The sequence below is a fragment of the Tupaia chinensis genome, unplaced genomic scaffold (assembly GCF_000334495.1).
Source record: "Tupaia chinensis unplaced genomic scaffold, TupChi_1.0 Scaffold000238_1, whole genome shotgun sequence".
Lineage (NCBI taxonomy): Eukaryota > Metazoa > Chordata > Mammalia > Scandentia > Tupaiidae > Tupaia > Tupaia belangeri.
Window position 1 is genome coordinate 1179217 of NW_006159716.1, and position 21495 is coordinate 1200711.

The 21495-nt window shown below is 45.6% G+C and overlaps 1 protein-coding gene across 4 annotated transcripts in view; it reads right to left on the minus strand.

The window, feature by feature from the left end:
* Window positions 1–21495, minus strand: part of BICRAL (BICRA like chromatin remodeling complex associated protein) — a 64733-nt gene that overhangs the window by 17250 nt on the left and 25988 nt on the right. For 2 of the 4 annotated variants that reach the window (XM_006148559.3, XM_006148557.3), the window contains exons 6-7: window positions 1373–1478; window positions 142–245 (exon numbers count right to left, since the gene is read on the minus strand). The exons of 1 other annotated variant lie outside the window; for it this stretch is intronic. In XM_006148559.3, the coding sequence (XP_006148621.1) occupies window positions 142–245; window positions 1373–1478 (210 nt within the window). The remainder of the gene's footprint in view (window positions 1–141; window positions 246–1372; window positions 1479–21495) is intronic. One more of the 4 variants, XM_006148558.3, reaches the window with a different exon arrangement.

The window sequence follows — 21495 nt, forward strand, 5'->3', positions numbered from 1 at the left end:
AGTGACCACACTACTGAGGGCACGCAGGAGGCCTGGCTGACTGTGCACACTGTGCCGGACGGGGACCACAACGCGGTGACAGGGCTGCATGTCGCTCAGTTACGTTACACGTTAGGAAGAGGCTATGCAAATAGCTCCTACCTGCACGGCTGCCTGGCTGGGAGATGATCCAACTACTTTTTCCTGCTGTGGCTGTGCGGTTCCTAAGGATGCCGATAGAACTTTGCTTCCAGAATCCTGTCCTACTGGAATTAATACATAAGGCAATGTTCAACAGAAGCAGTAACTCAGCCCCCCTGGGTCAGCCCTAGCGCCCAGCGTGCTGAAAAGCATCTGAACTTCTGAAAAGCATTTCTTCACTGCGGAGGTGTGCTACAAGCGAGGAAGCAGGGCAGAGCATCTGTCTACGAGCTCTGGAGGCAGAGGGAAGGACTACTGAGGCCTACTCAGGAAATCAGCAGCTAGATAAAGACAGGAGTGGTAGCACACAGAAGCTCCAAAATGCTACAGTTTCGAATGACCTACAGTCTGGGAAACAGGCCTCCAGCCAATAATGTGTCAGTACTACCGAACCCCAAAATACAACTTAAGGAAAGGGAGGCTCAGAGAGGGAACTGAGAGAAATACTCAAGTTTGTCTGTCTTTTTGTAAAGTATAAACTGAATAGCACAAGTGTTCATAAGCTTTAAGAAAATGAAAGTGATATCACACAACGTTCTCAGTCTAGGGGTAGAGAGATTCTAAATATTTATAAAGCAACGAGAGGATAATTACAAAGTCACGTGCTATATGATACTAGATTCCATTGTTTCTTAAGAGGTATAGTTTTTAAATGTAATGTGTCATTATCTAATTAGAAGTGCTTTTTTTTCCTTAGTAATGTAGTACACAAAATGATGGCACATCTTATAATTGATACATATTTTTTTAGTTTTGCTGTAGGGCACGTTTGCTTACCAGAGAGAGACAAAAAGAGAGAGAGAGAGAGAAAAGTGAAAAAATACCCCCTGAGGGGTTGGCCATGCCCCAATCCCTTCTCCTCGACTCTCCTCTCAGGATTTTGGGCATGCATGCACATGTGCCCAGTACTTCTCAAGCCACAGGGTCTGGGATTGGAACCATGCAGTCAGCCACGTGGGGTCCAGCCGCCTCAACCACCACTCCATCAGCTGGCCCACAATTGAACCTTAGCGTTGATGTGACATGGTATATTATTTGGATGGAAAGGATACAGAAAAAGAAGGAATGATCAGAGTGGAGGTGATGTTAAATCAGGAAGATTTCATGCAGAATGGGGGAGGCAAGAAGAGTGGCCCGTGGGTGCTGGGAGGACAGGGTCACACAGGGGAGTGTTCGGACAACGGGCCCTGACCTGGCAGTGCGGTGCTCGACAGCCCAGGGGTCTGTGCTTGCCTCAGGCCATCTGCCGTCTTGGAAGTGGAAATGGGGGAAGTCTGACTCAAACATTTTTTCTGAGCCTGTGAAAAATATTACCAAGATGAAAAAATTAATTTCATTACTTAAGCCTTTTAATGCCTACCCAGCATTATCTTCAGGTTATATTACAAAATGAAATAAATGTTTTAAACTATGATTCTCTTATCGCAACAGTAAAATTGTAAAATATATTACCCCCCCCCCCCCCTTTTTTTCAAAAGTGTCAAAAGGTGTGTGTGCTTGCTAAGGAGAATCAGAGAAAGAGAAAATGAGAACCATCCCCAGTGGTGGATGGTCATGCCGCAATCTCTTCTCCCTGTTTCTTTCCTTTTGGGATTTTGGGCACATATACATGTCCATGTTTTCCTTTTCTTCCATTTTTTTTTTAAAGAGATTTTTGCTATAGGGCACTTGCACTTGCCAGAGAGACAGAAAGCAAGAAATCACCCCAAGGGGGGAAGGCCATGCTGCAATCCCTTCTCCTCCATTCTCTTGGGATTTTGGGCATGCACGCACATGTGCCCAGCATGAGTTTCTCTTTTTTCTTTGGAGAGATTTTTGCTATAGGGCGCATGCGCTCACCAGAAAGACAGAGAGACAGAAAGCAAGAAATCACCTCCCGGGGGGATGGCCACGCTGCAATCCCTTCTCCTCCATTCTCTTCTCAGGATCTTGGGCACGCACGCACATGAGCCCAGAGTGAGTTTAAGCCACTGAGTCCGGAACTCGAACCATAGTCAACTATACGGGAGTCCAGCAACATAGCTATTATGCCAACTGCTGGTCCCCAGCATGAGTTTCAAGCCGCTGGAACAGGACTCGAAATGTGTTGGTCACATGAGAGTCCAGTGCCTTAATTACCATGCCATTTGCTGCTCCCTCCAGCGTGTTTTTCAAGCTGCTGGATCCAGGACTCGAACCACTCGGTCAGCTATGTGGGATCAGCCAGCTTAACCACCATGCCACTAGTTGACCCACAAAATAGATCCTTTAAACTCTTGTTTCTCTCTGGCAAATGCACACATGTTATGGCAAAAACTTTTTAAAAAAATAAAAAAAAAAAACATTATAGGCACACTGAATTTTCTTAATGACATTCAATAGGGATGCTGGGTTGACAACAGACTTTTTGCTTCTGGAACGCCCGTGTCTTGTGCTCAGGTGCAAAGCTGCAGCTAGGAATTCAGTTTCTCTCTCTAGTGATTTTTAGATCACACCTGCTAGGATTACGACCCTGACTGACAGCTACTACATAGAGTCTGCACAGACTCCATCAGGGCCCAAGGCCCAGCCCCAAATCTACTGTCTACACTCATGATTTTGCTGTGTAGATGGTGGACGACACAGTTCACCCATACCGTCTGGTATGGCTTGAGTGTGAGTGGTGTCAGCATCAGGGAGCATGTAATTAGGAAATGTGAACTCAATTCAATATTAACCTAAGCGAGGGACCAGCAGTTGGCATAAAGGCTATGTCACTGGACTCCCATGTAGTCGACCGTGGTTCGCGTCCCAAACCCGGTAGCTTAAAACTCAACGCTGGGCGCTTGTGCGTGCGTGCCCAAGATCCCGAGAGGAGAATGGAGGAGAAGGGATTGCAGCGTGACCATCCCCCCTGGGGGGTGATTTCTCGCTTTCTGTCTCTATGTCTCTCTCTGTCTGGCAAACCCATGCGCCCTATAGCGTAAAAAAAAAACCTCTCCAAAAAAAAAAAAAAAAAAAAAAAAAAAAACCCCCCCCGGCGGGGCCCGGAGCCATAGTCTCTTCCCAGCCTCAGCCAGTCACAGATCATGAACATATACATGGACCTCACGTATTCAGGGAGGTCTCTGGATTTGAACCCAGACCCTTCTCATGTAGTCTGCCTCACAAAGCATCACGTGTTACAGCTGCACCACCATCTGGCCCCACACATAACTTATAATCATCACAAATTGCATCAATTAAGTTTAGACAAAATAACAATACCTGGGCAATTTTGTTCCCTCCCGGTCCTTTCCTTCTTGCTTTGGTGCAATAGCTTAAGAAAGAATAAAGAACATGTTTCAGTAGAAAACAGTTTTTTCAGTACAATAATTTGTGCTTTATGTCATATTATAGTGGTGAGTGTAAATTTATCTTTGAACCATGTTTTATTAACTTTTTTCCCCATAGAGTTACATCAAAAGAGTCTATAAATAAATGATGTGCTCAGCCTGCTAGTTCCTACATGCATACCAATTACCTCGATTGGTTTCCAAACACGTAGTCAGTACTTTAAACAACCATGATAATATCACAAACTAAAATATTCAACATCTCCATCTCAGTATGCTGTCACCATGCAGACAATGATTAGAATTGGTAATCAGTTTCGCTGCTGGTAAGTTGAGTGGCAGGATGCATTTTATATCCATGCTTATGTCAAACTCAATTAACATTCTAACACAGTCTGTTTCAAAGACACTGACCTAATCTCAGAGAACAATGCATTTATTTATTTCATATTAAAGGCTCTTATAGTTTATGCAGTGTTCTCGAAGCAAAGATATTTATTGTCACAATAATATTTTAAGTTGGGGCTTCTGAAGGAATGCAAAGAAGGGAGCATGTAATTAGGAAATGTGAACTCAATTCAATATTAACCTAAGCGAGGGACCAGCAGTTGGCATAAAGGCTATGTCACTGGACTCCCATGTAGTCGACCGTGGTTCGCGTCCCAAACCCGGTAGCTTAAAACTCAACGCTGGGCGCTTGTGCGTGCGTGCCCAAGATCCCGAGAGGAGAATGGAGGAGAAGGGATTGCAGCGTGACCATCCCCCCTGGGGGGTGATTTCTCGCTTTCTGTCTCTATGTCTCTCTCTGTCTGGCAAACCCATGCGCCCTATAGCGTAAAAAAAAAACCTCTCCAAAAAAAAAAAAAAAAAAAAAAAAAAAAACCCCCCCCGGCGGGGCCCGGAGCCATAGTCTCTTCCCAGCCTCAGCCAGTCACAGATCATGAACATATACATGGACCTCACGTATTCAGGGAGGTCTCTGGATTTGAACCCAGACCCTTCTCATGTAGTCTGCCTCACAAAGCATCACGTGTTACAGCTGCACCACCATCTGGCCCCACACATAACTTATAAAGAAAGAAAGAAAGAAAGAAAAATTAACCTAAGCAAAACATAATTAGAAAAGTTAATCTGATGTCTAAACTGTTGTATGCCTCTTTTCTATAGATGAGGGAGATGGGTGAGATAGTATTTAAGAACTAACAAGCTTTTTTTATCTCTAAAAGAACCCATGTGGACATGCACATATACATAAATCTATAATCTCGGTAATGCATTTAAGTAAGATAAAGGGTTTTTATAAATTACCTTCAAGTTTTATGCATTATTATTTTATGGTACAGTAAGTTTTTTTTTTAAATTCTGCATTGTGTGTTTTTTAGAATTATTTTTTTACTTAACTTTATTTATTTATTCATCCATTTTAATTTGATGGGGGGGGAGGGAGGGAGAGAGAGAGAGAGAGAGAGAGCACCAGGTCTAGGACTTGAACCACAGTTGGCCACATGGGAGTCTAGCACCCTTGACCACCATGCCACCTGCCAGCCCCAAGTGCAGTTAGTTTTCAGTTTTTTGTTTGTTTTGTTTTGTTTTGTTTTGCCAGAAGGCTTGTGTGCTCACCAGAGACAGAAAGACAAGAAAGAGAGATGGAGGGAGAGGGAGACAGCATCCCCGATGGCGTATGGCCATCCTGCAATCCCTTCTCTTCCATTTCTCCATCTGGTCGGGATTTAGAGTACACACATGTGCTTCTGGTGTGTATTCAAGCTGCTTGGGCCAGATTCAAACTACAGGGTGGGACTTGAGGAATCTGGCTCCTTTAACGACTAGGCCCGAGGGCTGGCCCATCAGTTTTATCTTATATATACTATCAGTGGACTCTGAGTTCAGTGTAACCACCCCTACAGAGGATTTAAACTATAATTTTGGCTTATGCAAAAAGTTCTCACTAGCCACTCACTTACTCAATGATGGGTTATTAATGGTTCACTTTGGCAGGAGTCAAAAAGTTAGATATGCTGTGCTCCACAGGCTGGAGGGGCCATGTGGTGGCATCGGTTCAATCTGCAGTCTGACCTCCTACACTGGATGTGGCAGCATGTGTCTGTATTCCCAGTGACTCAGGGAAACTTGAGACACAAGCTTTAGGTTGGCCTGGGCGACACAGTGAGACCCCACATAAAAACGGGGGCGTGGTGGTGTGTGACTACAGTGCCAGGGAAGCCGAGGTAGAACAGCTGTAACACAGTGAGACTCTGTCCTTAAAAAATGGTTACATCACTGGACTCCCGCAGGGTCAACCACAGTTCGAGTCCTGAAACCAGAGGCTTGAAATTCATGCCGGGTGCATGTGCTTGTGTGCCCAAAATCCCAAGAAGAATGGAGGAGTAGGGACTGTGGTGTGGCCATCTCCCCTGGGGGATGGTTTTTTGCTTTTTGTCTCTCTGTCTCTCTGGTGAGTGGACATGCCCTATAGCAAAAATCTCTCTAAAACAAAATATCATGAACAACTCCAGACCCATAAATTTGGTAACCCAGATGAAATGGACTAATTCCTTGAAAGACAGACTGTTAAAACTCAAAACAAGAAGAAATACACAATTTGAATGGACTTATATCTATTAAAGAAACTGAATTAATAACCTTCCAAAACAGAAAGCACCAGGCACACATGGGTTTACAGATGAATTCAACCAAATATTTAAGGAAGAAATTATACCAATTCTCTTCCATCTCTTCTAGAAAATAAAAGAAGGAACATTTCCTAGCTCCTCCTATGAAGTTAGCATTATCCTCATATTAAAGCAAACAAAGACATTAAAGAAAAGACTGCAGACCAGTATTTGTCATAAACATAGATGCACAGCCCTCAGAAGATATTAATACTTTGATAGTATATAAAAAAGATTATACACCACAACCAAGTAGGATTTATTCCAGGTACTCAAGGCTAGTTCAATGCTCAATGATTAATACAATCAATCACATCAACAGACTAAAGAGGAAAAATCATGTGATTCTATTAACAGATGCAGAAGAACTATCTGACAAAATGCAATCCCCATCTCATGAAAAAATCCTTGGCAAACTGGAAACAGGTGAAACGTTCTCGACTTGATAAACTACATCTACAAGAATGCTGCAGCTAACTCATACTTCATGACAGGAAACTTGTTTTCCTGCTAAGGTCAAGAACAAGGTAAGGATGTCCTCTCTCATCACTGCTTTACTGCATCACACTGGAAGTCCTGGCTAATGTAATAAGACAAGAAAAGAAAACACACAAAATTGTATTACCTGCCAGAGGGCAGTTAAGAGCTAAAATCCAGGCAAGGAACACATTATTTTCCCTGTTTAAAAGTACTAAGCCTTGGGCCAGCAGGTGGTGTGGTGGTTAAAACGCTGGATCCCACATGGCCAACTCTGGTTCGAGTCCTATACCAGGCAGCTTGTAAAACATGCCAGGCACATGTGCATCATGCCCAAAGTCCTAAGAGGAGGATGGAAGAGAACGAATTACAGCACAGCCATTCCCCTTGGGGAGTGATTTCTTTCTCTCTCTCCCTCTCTCTCTTTCTCTCTCTCTCTCTGGTGAGTATGTACACCCTATGGCAAAAATCTAAAAAGAAAAAAAAAGCTTGACTAGGTGTAAGAAGCCTAATTTAGGGTGATTACTTCAGTCCAGGTGAACAATGAGGGAGAAATTAGAGACCATGCTTGGGCCACCCTGTGGCCTGGTGGTTGAGGTGGCTGGATGCCACATGGTCGGCTACATGGTTCAAGTCCCAGACTCGGCAGCTTGAAAAACATGCTGAGTGCCTGTGTATGCATGCTAAAGTCCCAAAAGGAGAGACAAATGGAGGAGGAGGGATTGCAGCATGATCAGGCTTCATGGCAGATGCTTCCTCAATTTCCCTCTCTCTGTCTTCTCTCCAGCACGCTCATACACCCTCTAGCAAAAACAAACCAAACCAAAACAAAAACCATGATATCTTGCTTGAAGAGGCCCTGATTTCTGACCTTCTTAAGGTGCTATGCCATACTTCCTGGTCTTGGGCTCATTTACAAAACATACTCTCCTAACCATGTTGGGGTGAGCCTCTGACAGCCACAACTGAAGTTCCCTGGTGAGACGTGTGGGTCTCCACTGAGTCCAGAGCACCACAGTAATCACAGAGGTGGTCAGAGGACATCACACAGTCCTCACCCTCTGAAAAGCTGCCGTCCTGAAAGCACACAGGCACACAGAGAACAGAGGAGCCTGCTGTAACTGCGGTGCCAAGCCTCAGCCGTGTCTGACTTCATGCTTGCCTACCAGTCTCCTTTTCCCTAGTCAGTGCCTTTATTTAAGTTTACTTCTTTGAGGAAAACAGAGAGAGACAAAGAGACAACACGCCCAACAGCCTTCAAGCTGTCACAGTTCACCCCCAGCCTCCGCTGGCCTGGATCATAGGCACACACGCGTGCTTGGTGAATGCAGGGAGAACCTAGGACAAGAACCCAGGACCTTGCCCACGTGGGTCCAGTTGTATAACCACATTACTGCCTGCCTCCTGGTCAGCTCGATGGACTTTCTGTCCTTCCTTCCTTCTCTTTCTCCCTCTCGCCACTCCTCCTTTTCTTTAAAGTTTTTAAATTTTTTCCATGAGTGAGAGAGCAGAGGAAGAGACACAGAGGCAGTGCCCCCCGGTAGGGTCTTCGTGCTATGATCTACCCTGACTTCTAGCCAGCTCCAGACGATGGGCAAGCATGTGCGTGCTCCGCTCAGGGAGGTCTCTGGATGTGAGCTTGGATCCTTCCCGCATGGGTCAGCCTCGCAGCTGTCACGTTTACCGCGGCACCACTGTCCACCCCACACCACTGGCTCTTGACCTCCAAGCCCTGTCTGATCTGGTCTCAAACGTCTTCCTTACCTCATCTGAACTTGTCCCCTACTCCCCCACACACTCCCCCAGCCCCCAGAATATGATCTCTCCTCTCTCCAGGCTTTGCATTTGCTGTTTCTACTACTTCTTAAAAGAGTCTTCACTCAGACGCTTTCTGCCTAGAAAAATCTTCCCTCTCCCTCAGTGGGCCACACCTCAGAGAGCACTGTCTCAGGAGCCCTTCACCCCCCATGTCCTCCGGGTGAGGGCCCCATTGGTAAGCCTGGGCTCTGGACCAGTGCCAGCACTCTTAAACACTGTCGTTGGGACCAGCAGGTGGTGTGGGGGTTAAGGCGCTTCAGAGGGGGACGGAACAAGCAAGTCTTCGTTCTTCTAGGCACTTTGGGGGAGGCCCAGGAAGAGGGGATTCATTGAGGCAGGTTCAGGAAGGGCAGTCTATGAATAGTCACCAGTAAAGGCCTGAACTCACAATGAGTCTGGCCTAGTCAGAGGACAACGTGGGACCAGCCTGGCCAAAGTGGAGGGGTTCTGACAGGAGACCCTGACTGCCGGCTCAGGGACCAGCGCTTTCTCCTGCAGAAATGGGAAACTCCCCGTGGATCTGGCTCAGGTCACCAAGCACAGTGCTAGGAGGATTCACGTGGCGGAACTGTGCCTTCAGGAAGAGTCCGAAGGCAGATTAATCACCGACACCGCTGAGAGAGCTAACTGAGGGGACTTGAGGGCTGGAACGGGCTGTGGAAATCGTCTAGCCCAGTGATTCTCTGTCTTGGCTGCACGTCAGAATCACTGGGGGAGCTCTTGAAAGATGCTGATGCCTTTCCCCAGACTGTTAAAGCAGAACTTCTAGGGGGGATGCCCAGGCATCCATCTTTGTAAAAGGCTCCCCAGGTGACTCTGGTGCACAGCTAGAGTTCCTTGTTTCAGAGGGGGGAAACCAAGGGCTTGGAGAGTTTACGAGAAGAGCCTGGATCGCGAAACCATTCAGCAGCAGAGCAGGACCTGACTGACGTCTTACTTAACCCGTTTTTATGTTGTACTTCACTCCTAAAGTCTACCTTATGACACGGCTGTAGGTAAGGAGAGGAATGGGGAGAGTCCAGTACAGACAGCGAGCGGGTAAAGGCTGACTTTAAGAGCACTCTGCCTCTGCTGCCGACCTGTCTCTCCACTGCGGGACGGGAGAGTGAGGCCACCCGCAGCCCTGAGGTCAGGATTAGGAATACGGGTACGGTCTCCAGCACCGCGGTTATTGTTTTCACTCTTACTAGAAAGAATGGACATAAGACATTTTTCAAAAAAAGAATTCATAGGGTTTGGTAACATACTAAAAGAATAAAGGAGAGAGAGAAAGGGGCCAGCAGGCAGCATGGTGGTTAAGGCGCCGGACTCAGACATGGCAGCCTGTGGTTCAAGTCTCAGATCTGGTGGCTTGCTTTCTCACTTTCCCTCTCTCTCTGTCTCTTTCTGGTGAGTGTGTATGCTCTGAAGCAAATTTTAAAAAATAATAATAATGATAAATAGAATAAATACTTCTAAAAAAAGAAAAGAATGTCTATATAAGAAAAATGAAGGTGTCTAGATTTTTTTTTTTGGAGAGGTTTTTGCTATAGGGCGTGTGTACTTGCCAGAAAGCAGAGAGACAGAGAGACAGAAAGCGAGAAATCACTCCTCAGGGGGGATGGCCACGCCGCAATCCCTTCTCCTCCATTCTCCTCTCGGGATCTTGGGCACGCACGCACACACGCCCGGCGTGAGATTTAAGCCACCGGGGCCGAGACGCGCACCGCGGCCGACTACATGGGAGTCCAGTGACATAGCCATTATGCTAACTGCTGGTCCCAAGGTGTCTAGATTTTGAAGTCCATAGTAAGGTGGGCAAACCGAGCTCACGGGGATTGGGGAATTAGTGAGGGCAGGGCAGGGCTGGAGGCTTCAGTAGAAAATTCAGTTGTGATCACCCCCAAAGCATGGTAGATGCTGCACATGATATGGGCTCTGTTGCTCTCAAGGAATTTTTAAAAATTATTAAATAATTTAATTTTAATTTTATTCTCATCATCACCATCATTTAATTTGTTATAAGGCACATATGCTCACCTGAGAGGGACAGAGAGAGAAAGAGAGAGAGGGAAAGTGAGAAACCAAGCCCCTAGGTCTGGGACTCCAACTGTGGTCAGCTGTGTGGGAGTCCAGCACCTTAGCCACCATGCCACCTGCTGGCCCCTCAAGGATTTTTTTAAGTTGCTAGAGGCTGTATGTGCTTGCCAGAGAGATCACCCCAAAATGGAGAGCAATCCTGCTGTAATCCTTTGGGCTCCACTTCTCCATCCTGTCAGAATTTTGGCCACACGCACAAGCCCTATGTGTTTTTTTTATTATTTTTTAGAGGAATTATTTTATTTAACTTTATTTATTTATCTATTTTAAATTTGACCAGAGAGGGACAAAGTAAGAGAGAAAGAACGAGAAAGTGAGAAAGCAAGCCACCAGGTCTGGGACTTGGACCGTGGTTGGCCATGTGGGGGTCCAGTGCCCTTAGCCACCACACCACCTTCTGGCCCCCCATGTGTTTTTCAAGTTGCTATACTGAGACCCGGATTCGAACCATAGCTGTCCATGCGGGATCTAGCTCTCTTAATCAGTAAGCTATGACTAGCCTTTCAAGGAATTTTAAATCTACTAAATCTTTAAGAGATTTAGACCTACAATAATTTGTTTACATTTGGTTGAGAGGCTAAAATCTTGTAAGTCACCTCTCTTAATCACTGACTTTTGAATTTTAATCCATTTGTAAGAAAGTCTAAGTCCTGAGCCACTCTCTGCAATAAGAGATTTAAGTCCCAAGGCCCCTTGGGGAGCAACCAATTCTAAATTTGAGGCAAGGTCATCTCAAGGCAACCAGACAATATTTTCCCCCATAAATAGAGGAAATGCTCAGAGGAGAGATGGAGACATGTCAAAAGTACAGAAGCCAGGCCAGGTGGTGATACGGTGGCAGTGCAACTGGACCTGCATAGGAAAGGTGCCGAGTTCACGTCCCAGGACCTTCCTGAGTACAGTGATCCGAACCAGCTGAGACTCGGGGTGGACCATGATGTGAAGGCCGTCTTGGTAGTGCCTGTCTGATTCTCTGTCTCTTATAGAATATATAAATAAATAAGCTTAAAAATAAAGTATAGAAGCCAACTCAAACAGACTTCCACTGACCAGATTTGGGACAATTTGAGTATCAAAAAAAAGAAAAGAAAAGAAAAGAAAGAAAGCAATAACTTTCAAAATATACAAAAAGAATACACCATTGTTTATAGACAGACACTAAAATATTACAGATGAACTGATAGATTTGCTCCTGGATTAGCTTCAACGTAATGCTGGGAGGGGGGACAGTGGTTGGAGTATGGATGAAAGGAGTGGCTAGGAGCAGGCCAGCAGGTGCGTGACGGTGAAGGTGCTGGACCCCACGTGGCTGACTCTGCGGCTTGAGTACTGGACCTGGTGGCTTGAGAATCATGCCAGGCACGTGTACATGCGTGCCCAAAATCCTAAGAGGAGAATGGAGGAGATGAGACTGTGGTGGGACCTCACTCCGTCACTCTGTCTCTCTCTGGTGCACACATGTGACCTATAAGAAAACCTAAAAAAAAAAAACTAGCCCCGAGGTGGTAAGTATTGAAGCTAAGTATGTTTATCTACTTCTGTTCATGTTTAAAATCCCTCTTAATGGAGAGTTTAAAAAGATAAATTCTAAACTCCTAACCCCAAATCAATGAATTCATAGTGTTAACTCAAAAAAGCAGGATGGGGCCAGCAGGGGGCTTGGTGGTTGAGGGCGCTGGACTCCTACATAGCTGGCCATGTTCTGAGTCCCAGACCTGGCTGCTTTCTCTCTCTCTCTCTCTCTCTCTCTCTCTCACTCTCTCTCTCTCTCTCTCTCTCTGTCCTTCTCTGGTCAAATGAAAATAAATAAAGTTCAATTAAAAAAATTCTTCAAAAAAAAGTTTATTAACAAAAAGTGGGAAGGTGAGCAAGAAGCAGCTCTCTCTCCTTTATGGACAAATTCCAGCCAGTAAATAGAGGCCAGGCTAGAACAAGGATAAAGCCACCACTTTGCAATCACCAACAAAAGGTTCAGGTGATGCTTCCCGAAGGCGTCTCAAAGCACTGGGTTCTCAACTGGCTCAGAAATAGGATAGTCATGTGGTCTCAAAACACCATCTTATAGATCATTTACCCATTTGTCTGTCTGTCTGTCTGTGTATCTATCTATCTATGATTTTTGCTATAGGGCACATGCACTTGCCAGAGAGACGGAAAGTAAGAAATCACTCCCTGGGGGATGGCCACATCACAATCCCTTTTCCTCCATTCTCCTCTTGGGATTTTGGGCACACACGCACATGTGCCTGGTGTGAGTTTGAAGCCTCTGGGTCCGGGACTTGAACTGCAGTCAACCACATGGGAGTGCAGCAATGTAACCATTATGCCATCTCCTGGTCTCTCTTTTTGTTATTTTAAAAAATTAACTGCAAGGTACAAGTGCTTGCCAGAAAGGGACAGAGAGAGAGGGGAAAGAGAAAAATCACTCCCTGCGGGGATGATCACGCCCCAGTTCCTTCTCTCAGGATTTTGGACACGTGCACACACATGCCTGGCATGTTCCTTAAGCCACCAGGCTGGGATTCAAACTGCACAGTCAGCCGTGTGGGAGCCAGCCACTTTAAGCACCAGACAACCAGCTGCCCCCCACCCCCCTGCCCTTTTAATTGTAAGAGGGCACATGCGCGCACCTGAGAGAGAGAAAGTGAGACAGCGAGAGAGAGAGAGAGAGAGAGAGAGCGTGCAGTCCCCAATGGGGACTCCATTTCCCCATCCGTAAAGATTTGGGGCATGCGCACACACGCACCTGCTGTTTTTCAAGCCACCAGAGCTAAGATTCAAGCTGTCATCAGCCACGTGGTTTCCAGCTCCCAATGCACAGTGCTAATCACGGCACCACAGGGCTGCCTCAGAGACCATTTCTTCTTTACAAAGGGAACAAGAAATCTTTTAATCCCTGAGGACAAACCGGGCAGAGGCCACCGTAACCAAGTGCTCACACTCAGCATCACCAATAATGCGGTAAACTGACATTCCACACCTTGCCAGAACCACTGGGCCTCGTCAAGTGGAAACAGACTATTTGTGCTGAAGGCCAGGCCAGGACAACCGATAGGGGCTGTTGTAGACTAAAGAGATGTGACAACTAGTGAATCAGTGCTCTATGGATTCTAGAGTGAAAAACCATCGTAAAGGATACCGTTGGGTTAATTGGAAGAAATCTGACATAGTTTTATTGCATAAGTGCTACATTTCTTGGACATAATTGTTATTATGGTTGTGTAGTGGGACAAAGGTCCTTGATCTTAGGAGAAATCACCTAAAGTATGCAGGGGTCAAAAGTCATGACGTCTGCAAAATACCTTCAACTGGTTTAGAGAAAAAAGTATATGTGTATATAGGAAGGGAATCCCAAAGTTCATGAAAAAAAAAAATAGAATTAAAGCACAAATTTATTTTGGTGCAAAACAGTTTTGAAATCTGTCTTTGAAGCTCCGCTGTACTGTGTGTCTGCATAGAGAGACAAGCAGACGTCTAGTACAGACAAAGCAGAAGCTGGCGATACCAGGGGAATGGCTTTACTGTGCTCTTCCTATTTCCCTGTGGCTTTGAAAGGTTTTTTAACACAAAAGGAGGAGTGGAACTTAAGTTCATACAAGAAGCTGGTCATATTTTTTGCCTGCAAGCTCCTGGATGACTGGGGACAGGAGGAGGGTGTTTTTCCATTATAGTATACACCTTTCTGTACTTTTTTCTTTTAACGAGATAGAAAGATGGGAGAAAGTGGTGGGGTATAGGGGGAAAGAAAGAGGAAGGGAGAGAGAGAGACAAAGACAGAGGTATTTTTTGACAGTTTCTTATGTCAGGATTCTCCTGCCCCGGCTTCCCTAGAATTACAAGTGCAAGCAACCACACCCATGTGTTCAGGTTAGTTAGAACCAAACATGGGCCTCCCATGTGGCTTCCAGCCTCTCAACTGCATTAAAGTTTGATTTTATTATTATTATTTTTTATGTTTATCTACCTATTTCTTCCATGAGCAAGAGTTTAGGCATGTGTCTTTTTCTTTTTTTAAGAGAGATTTTTTTGCCATAAGGTGCATGTGCTTGCCAGAGAGACAGAAAGCGAGAAATCACCCTCCAGGGGAGATGGCCATGCCCAGTCCCTTCTCCTCTTGGGATTTTGGGCATGCACACACATGCACCTGGAGTGAATTTCTTTCTTTCTTTTTTTTTTTTTTTTTGGAGAGGTTTTTGCTATAGGGTGCGTGTGCTCACCAGAAGGACAGAGAGAGACACAGAGACAGAAAGCCAGAAATCACCCCCCAGGGGGATGGCCACGCTGCAATCCATTCTCCTCCATTCTCCTCTCGGGATCTTGGGCATACACACACAGGCGCCCAGTGTGAGTTTAGGCCACCGGGTTCGGGACTCAAACCGTGGTCAACTACATGGGAGTTCAGCAACATAGCCATTAAGCTAACTGCTGGTCCCAGGGAGTAAATTTCAAGACTCCAAGCCCAGGACTTGAACCACGGCCAGGCATGTGGGAGCTCAGCAACATAACCATTGTGCCATCTGCTGGTCCCAGGCATGTGTGCTTTCCAAGCCACCAGACCCAGGATTTGATCTTTGGTTGGCTGTGTGGAATCCAGCTCTCTTACCTCTAGGTTATGGAGCTGGCCCCCAGTGGGGTCTGGATGCAGAGAGTGACCTCCAGCCTCGGCCGGCCAGATCGTGAGTACATGGGCTTGGCATGCTTTGGTGCTGATGGGGCTGAGGATTTGAACTGCCGTTGCCATATGGATTCGGCTTCTCTCGAGCTGTGCGTGACTGCTGCACTACAGAGTCAGCCCGTGGAAGATTTAGTTTGCACTGTGAACTATTTTGGAATGGTTTTACATTTTTACCAATTGAATGTTTTACTTATTTTTAAGTATGTTTTTAATAAATGCTGTCCAGGTATCACCTCAATGAGGGGCAAGTTTTAAAATCAGAAGGACATGTAAATAACCTGTAATTCTTTTGTGTTTTAAAAAATTATTTTATTTAACTTTATTTTAAATGTATATGCATATATATACATGTATGTGTATGTATGTATGTGTGTATATGTGTATATACACATATATACACGTGTGTGTGTGTGTGTGTGTATGTTTAAATTTAACCACAGAGGAACAGAGCAAGAGAGAGAAAGTGAAAAAGCAAGCAGCCAGGTCCGAGACTTGAACTACGGTTGGTCATGTGGGAGCCCAGCACCCTAAACCACCACACCACCTGTTGGCCCCAATAACCTGTAATTCTACTATTCAGAGAATTGGTATAAATGTTACAATGCATTTCCTTCTAATCAAATATATGGGTGTGGTGTAAATAAGAGGGTTTTCAGTTTTCTAATTCACCAGATTATCTCTCCTTACCATTTTTCTTTTTTTCTTTTTAGATTTTTGCTATAGGGTGTGTGTACTCACCAGAGACAGAGACAGAAAGCAAGAAATCATCCCCTCTCCCCCAGAGAGGAACGACAGGCTATAATCCTTTCTTCTCCATTCGCCTCTGGGGATTTTGGGCACACACGCACACGTGTTTGGTGTGAGTTTTAAGCTACCAGGTCTGGGACTCAAACCACAGTCAACTATGTGGGAGTCCAGTGACGTAACCATTATGCCATCTGCTAGTCCCTCCCTATCATTATTCTAATACAAATAAACCATTTGTTTATTTCATAGTTTATATTTAAATTTTCATTTTTCTTTTGTAAAATTTTATTTATCATTATTATTTTTCAATTTTGCTACAGAGCTCACAGACTCACCAGAGAAAGACAAGAGAGAAAGTGAGGAAGAAGCTGCCAGGTCTGGAACTCGAACCACTGTCAGCCATATGGGAGTCCAGTGCCTCAACCACCATGCCACCTGCTGGTCCCTATATTATTATTTTTAATTTTGATCAGAGAGAGACAGAGAGAGAGAGAGAGAGAAAAGGCAAGTGAAGAAACAAGCTGCCAGGTTCAGGACTCGAACTGTGGTTGGCTATGTAGGAGTCTAGCACCTTAACCACCACGCCACCTGCTGGCCCTGAATTTGTATTTTTCACTGAAAATTATTTTGCAAGTCTTTCCCTCAAATAATAGATTATTTTTGAAAATCTTTTTTTGTTTGTTTGTTTTGGAGAGGTTTTTGCTACAGAGTGTGTGCACTTGCCAGAAAGACACAGACAGACAGAGACAGAAAGGGAGAAATCACCCCCCGGGGGGATGGCCACACCACAATCCCTTCACCTCCACTGTCCTCTTGGGATCTTGGGCACGCATGAACACGCGCCCGGCGTGAGTTTAAGCCACTGGGTCCACAACTCGAACTGCGGTCAACTACTTGGGAGTCCAGCAACATAGCCATTATGCCAACTGCTGGTCCCATATTTTTGAAAATCTTTTAAATAGCTACACAGCACTTCACGGTATGCAGTCATTTTTCTATTATTGAACACTGGGTATTCTGATTTGGATTTCTTTCCTAAGGTTTTTGCCATAGGGTGCATGCGCTCACCAGAGAGACAGAAAGAGATAGTGAGAGGGAAAGTAAGAAATCACCCCGAAGGAGGAATGACCACACTGCTATCCTGTCTTCTCCTTTCTCCTGGGATTTAAAAAAAAAAATATTTTATTGAACTTCATTCATTCATTCATTCATTTTAATTTGATCACAGAGAGACAGAGAAAGTGAGAAGGCAAGCTGCCAGGTCTGGGACTTGAACCGAGGTCAGTCATGTGGGAGTCCAGTACCCTTAACCACCATGCCACCTGCCAGCCCCTCTCCTGGGATTTTGGGTACATGCGCCCAGCATGAGTTTCAAGCCACCAGGTCTGGGACTTGAATTGCAGTCAGTCATGTGGGAGTCCAGCACCTACCACCACACCACCTGCTGGTCCCATTCTGCTTTTGTTTTCTGAGTTGATGTGTTTATTTTTTCCATGACTAAGAGGGCTAGAGAGTGAGAGAGCACTCGTGACGTGGTCTCAACGCCATGCTCCACCCCCAGCCTTCAGCCAGTCCTGGCACCGGCAAGCACATGCCAGCATGCTCAGGGAGGTCTCCGGACTTGAACTGGAACGCTCCCAGGTGGGAATGCCTTGCAGAGCACTGCATTTTACCGTCATGCCACCATCTGGGCCCATGAGAAGAGTATCTGTGGTGTGCTACCTCGATCTTTTTCTTAATTGCCAAGGGATACATGTGCTTGCTAGAGAGATCGAGAAGAGAGAAAGGGAGGTGAGAAATCACGTCCTCCCGTGGGGTGTGGTCATTCCACATCCCTTCTCCTCCATGTCTCCATCCTTCCTGGATATCGGGGACACATGTACATGTGACCAGCGTGTCTTCTGAGCTACTGCAGCTGGAACTGGAACTGCAGTCAGCCATGAGGGATCCAGCTTCCCCCTAACCACTTGGAAGCACTGTCAGGCAGTATACCATATTTTGAATAACAAAAGAAGGTAAAATAAGAAAATGTGAGGGGACCAGCAGGTGGCATAATGGTTATGTCACTGGACTCAAATATAGTTGACCACGGTTCGTTCCAGTCTTGGGTCTGGTGGCTTAAAATTCACACCGCCAGGCGAACGTGCATGTGCATGTGTGCCCAAAATCATGCAAGGAGGGTGGAGCAGGAAGGATTGCAGTGTGGCCATCCCCCGGGGGTGATTTCTTGTTTCCTGTCTGTCTATCCCTGTCTCTCTAGCGAGTGTATGCCTCCTATGGCAAAAATCTCTTTCAAAAAAAAAGAAAGTGTGGGGACCAGCAGATGGCATAATGGTTACATTGCTGGACTCCCACCTAGTGGATTGTAGTTTGGGTTCCAGACCCGGTGGCTTGAAACTCACACTGGGCGCCTGTGCGTGCGTTCCCAAAATCCCAAGAAGAGAATGGAGGAGAAGGGATTGCAGAGTGGCCATCCACCCTGGGGGGCGATTTCTCACTTTCTATCTCTCTGTCTCTCTGGTGAGCACACACACTCTATAGCAAAAAGAAAAAAAAAAAAAAAGAAAGAAAGTGTGCACATACATGCTCATTCACGTGAAAACAAACACAGGAAAAATAAACTAGAAACTAAAGGGGCTGATGACGGCAGGGATCTGCAAAGTGGCACGGGAGGGTAGGGTATTGTCTGTTACTATGTTGCTAACAGAAACACCTGAGACTGGGTGATTTAGAAAGAATAGAGCTGTATTTGTTTCATGATTGTTGCGGCTGGAAAATCCAAAGGTCTGCGGCCAGCCTCAAGCCAGCTTTGTACATGGCTGACCAAGCAGAGAGGAGGGCAGGCACGTGCAGGAGAGAAAGCAGAGGTGAGGAGAGGAAGCAGACTTTCCCACTTCCTGTTCGTCTCTCCCATGCACCCCGCTGATTGCCTGGTGCCCTGCAATAAGGTCACAGCCTTAATTCTCACCACCTCCCAAAGACATGACACTGGGGACCGAGCCTCTAGAATATGAACCTCTGAAGGACAAACCATTGTCCAAACCATTAGCAGATGGAGTGGTGGAGGAGAAAGGGGTTAGGGAGGAGCAGGTCTAGTCCAAGTCCTGACTTTCTGCACAGCCTGACTGTGGGACCACGCTAGGGGTTCAGGCGGTAAAGAGAATCAATAAGGATGTCAGGGAAAGAACCCTAAAACGAAACCCAAACAGACACAAACAGAACCACACTTCAAATGAGAACATAACCACACTAAGGAGGGGGAAGAAGACTTAACCCAAGTCACTTTGGAACACAGTATGAATTTAGACGATAAACCCTTAGGCTAAAGACAGAGTGTAAACCCCAAACTGAAGTAGGTTTGTTTTACACAGTGGTGAAAAACACAAATTAGCAATCCTAAAACTACTTTCTATGTATTCCAGGATTAAGCAAATAAATAAATATATTGCGGAACTGGCTTTCTCACTAATAGAAAAGGTAATTTCAGGGGCCAGCAAGTGGTGTGGTGGTTAAGGTGCTGGAATTCCCACATGGCTGACCACAGTTCAAGTCCTGGACCTGGAAGCTTGCTTTCTCTCTCTCTTTCTCTGGCAAAACTCATGTGAAAAAAATAATAAGTAAGTAAATAAATAAATAAAATTCTTTAAAAAAAGAAAAGAAAAAGAAATTATAAATATGGAAAAGAAAAGCTTGCATCGATATTGTAATCATGGATTAGAACTGGAAGGATAAGGGCTGGTTGGCAGCACAGCAGTTAAGCAAAGATCATGTGGAGTCAGATCCCGCATGGCTGACCATGGTTCGAGTCTCAGCCCCAGTGACTTGAAGAACATGCCGGGCACATGTGTGTGCATGCCCCAAATCTCGACAGCATGAAGAAATGGAGGAGAAGGGACTGTGGTTTGGCCAGGCCTCATTGCTTCCTCCCCCCACCCCCTCACCCCTCTGGCAAGTACACATGCCCTCTGGCAGAAAGGGGGGGAAAGGAGGTGGAACTATCAATATGAACTCACAGCTTTCTTCTTTTTAATTTGCCAGAGGGCCTATGTGCTCACTGAAGAGCCAGAGAGAGAGAGAAAGTGAGGGAGCACCCTCCATGGGGAAGGGTCATGCTGCCATCTCGTCCCCTCCATTTCCCCCCTTTTGGGCAGGCACACACATACGCCCAGCGTGCTTCTCAAGCCACCAGGTCCAGAACTCAAACCATACAGCCGATCATGTGAGCTCCAGCCTCCTTAACCAACATGACAATACATATACACAAAAATAAATATAAAGTAAGAAATCTGGGTTTTGCATGTTTTTCTATGCACAAATGTGTCATGACTTTTCCCGTGACCCAACAGACACACACACACATAGCTACAGATACTGGCTCTGTGTACATACACATATTGCCCAGCTGAGATGAATGCAGTAGCAATGAGCTTCTAAGCAGAGTTCCAAAAATTAATGGAAAATGGAATTACAATATGGGTTTATTTAAGAGCAAAACTTCTTTTGAAATCAATGCATAGGTTTTTACATAATACACATTTTACACAACCTTTTTTTTTTCCCTTCCAGTCTGCCAGAGAGCGCATGTGTTTGGGGGACAGGCGGAGTGAGAAAGGGTCTGGTTGCATCACAATACTCTCTAGCCCAGCTCTCCCACCTTGCAGGAATTTGGCCATGCAAACAAGCACTCGCTATTTCTCAAGTCTAGGACTTGTGCTATGGAATCCAGTTGCCAGGCCACAGACTGGCTCTCCTCCCATTACTCCTTATACACCGTGCTAAGATCTTGCTTTCTAAGTAATGTTCTCCACTTGATACAGTAAGTCCCCTTAAAAAAAAAAAAATGACTCCAGGGCAGGGCCAGGAAATTAGAACATGATCACAGAACATCTTGTTTTGCCAAAAATTAAAGGGCGTGCTCAAAGCATGATGGAAAAGGACCAGCAGCCAATGTGGAGGGGCTCCCGCTGGCCAAATCTGGGTCAATTTGAACATTAAAATAAGTTATTGTAACAGTCTATAACTTACTGAATAAAATAAGAATCTATGAGTTCAGGGGCCAGCAAGTGGCATGGTGGTTAAGTTCGCTGAACTCCCACATGGCTGACCAGGTTCAAGTCCCAGATCTTTCACTCTGTCTCTCTCTGGTCAAATTTAAATAAATAAATATAAAGTAAAATAAAATAATTCTTTTTTTGGGGAGGAGAGGTTTTTGCTATAGGGTGCGTGCGCTCACCAGCCAGCCAGAGACAGAGAGACAGAAAGTGAGAAGTCACTCCCCCACGGGGGATGGCCACGCCGCAATCCCTTCTCCTCCATTCTCCTCTCGGGATCTTGGGCACGCACACACACACACGCCCGGCATGAGTTTAAGCCACCGGGTCCAGGACTCGAACTGCGGTCGACTACGTGGAAGTCCAGCAACATAGCCATTACGCTAACTGCTGGTCCCAAATAAAATAATTCTTAATTTGACTGTACATATTTCTAGAGAACGTTGGAGTGGCTCACAGCTTTACCCCATGTAACTAAACTGAAATTCAATGCAAGTGCTGCT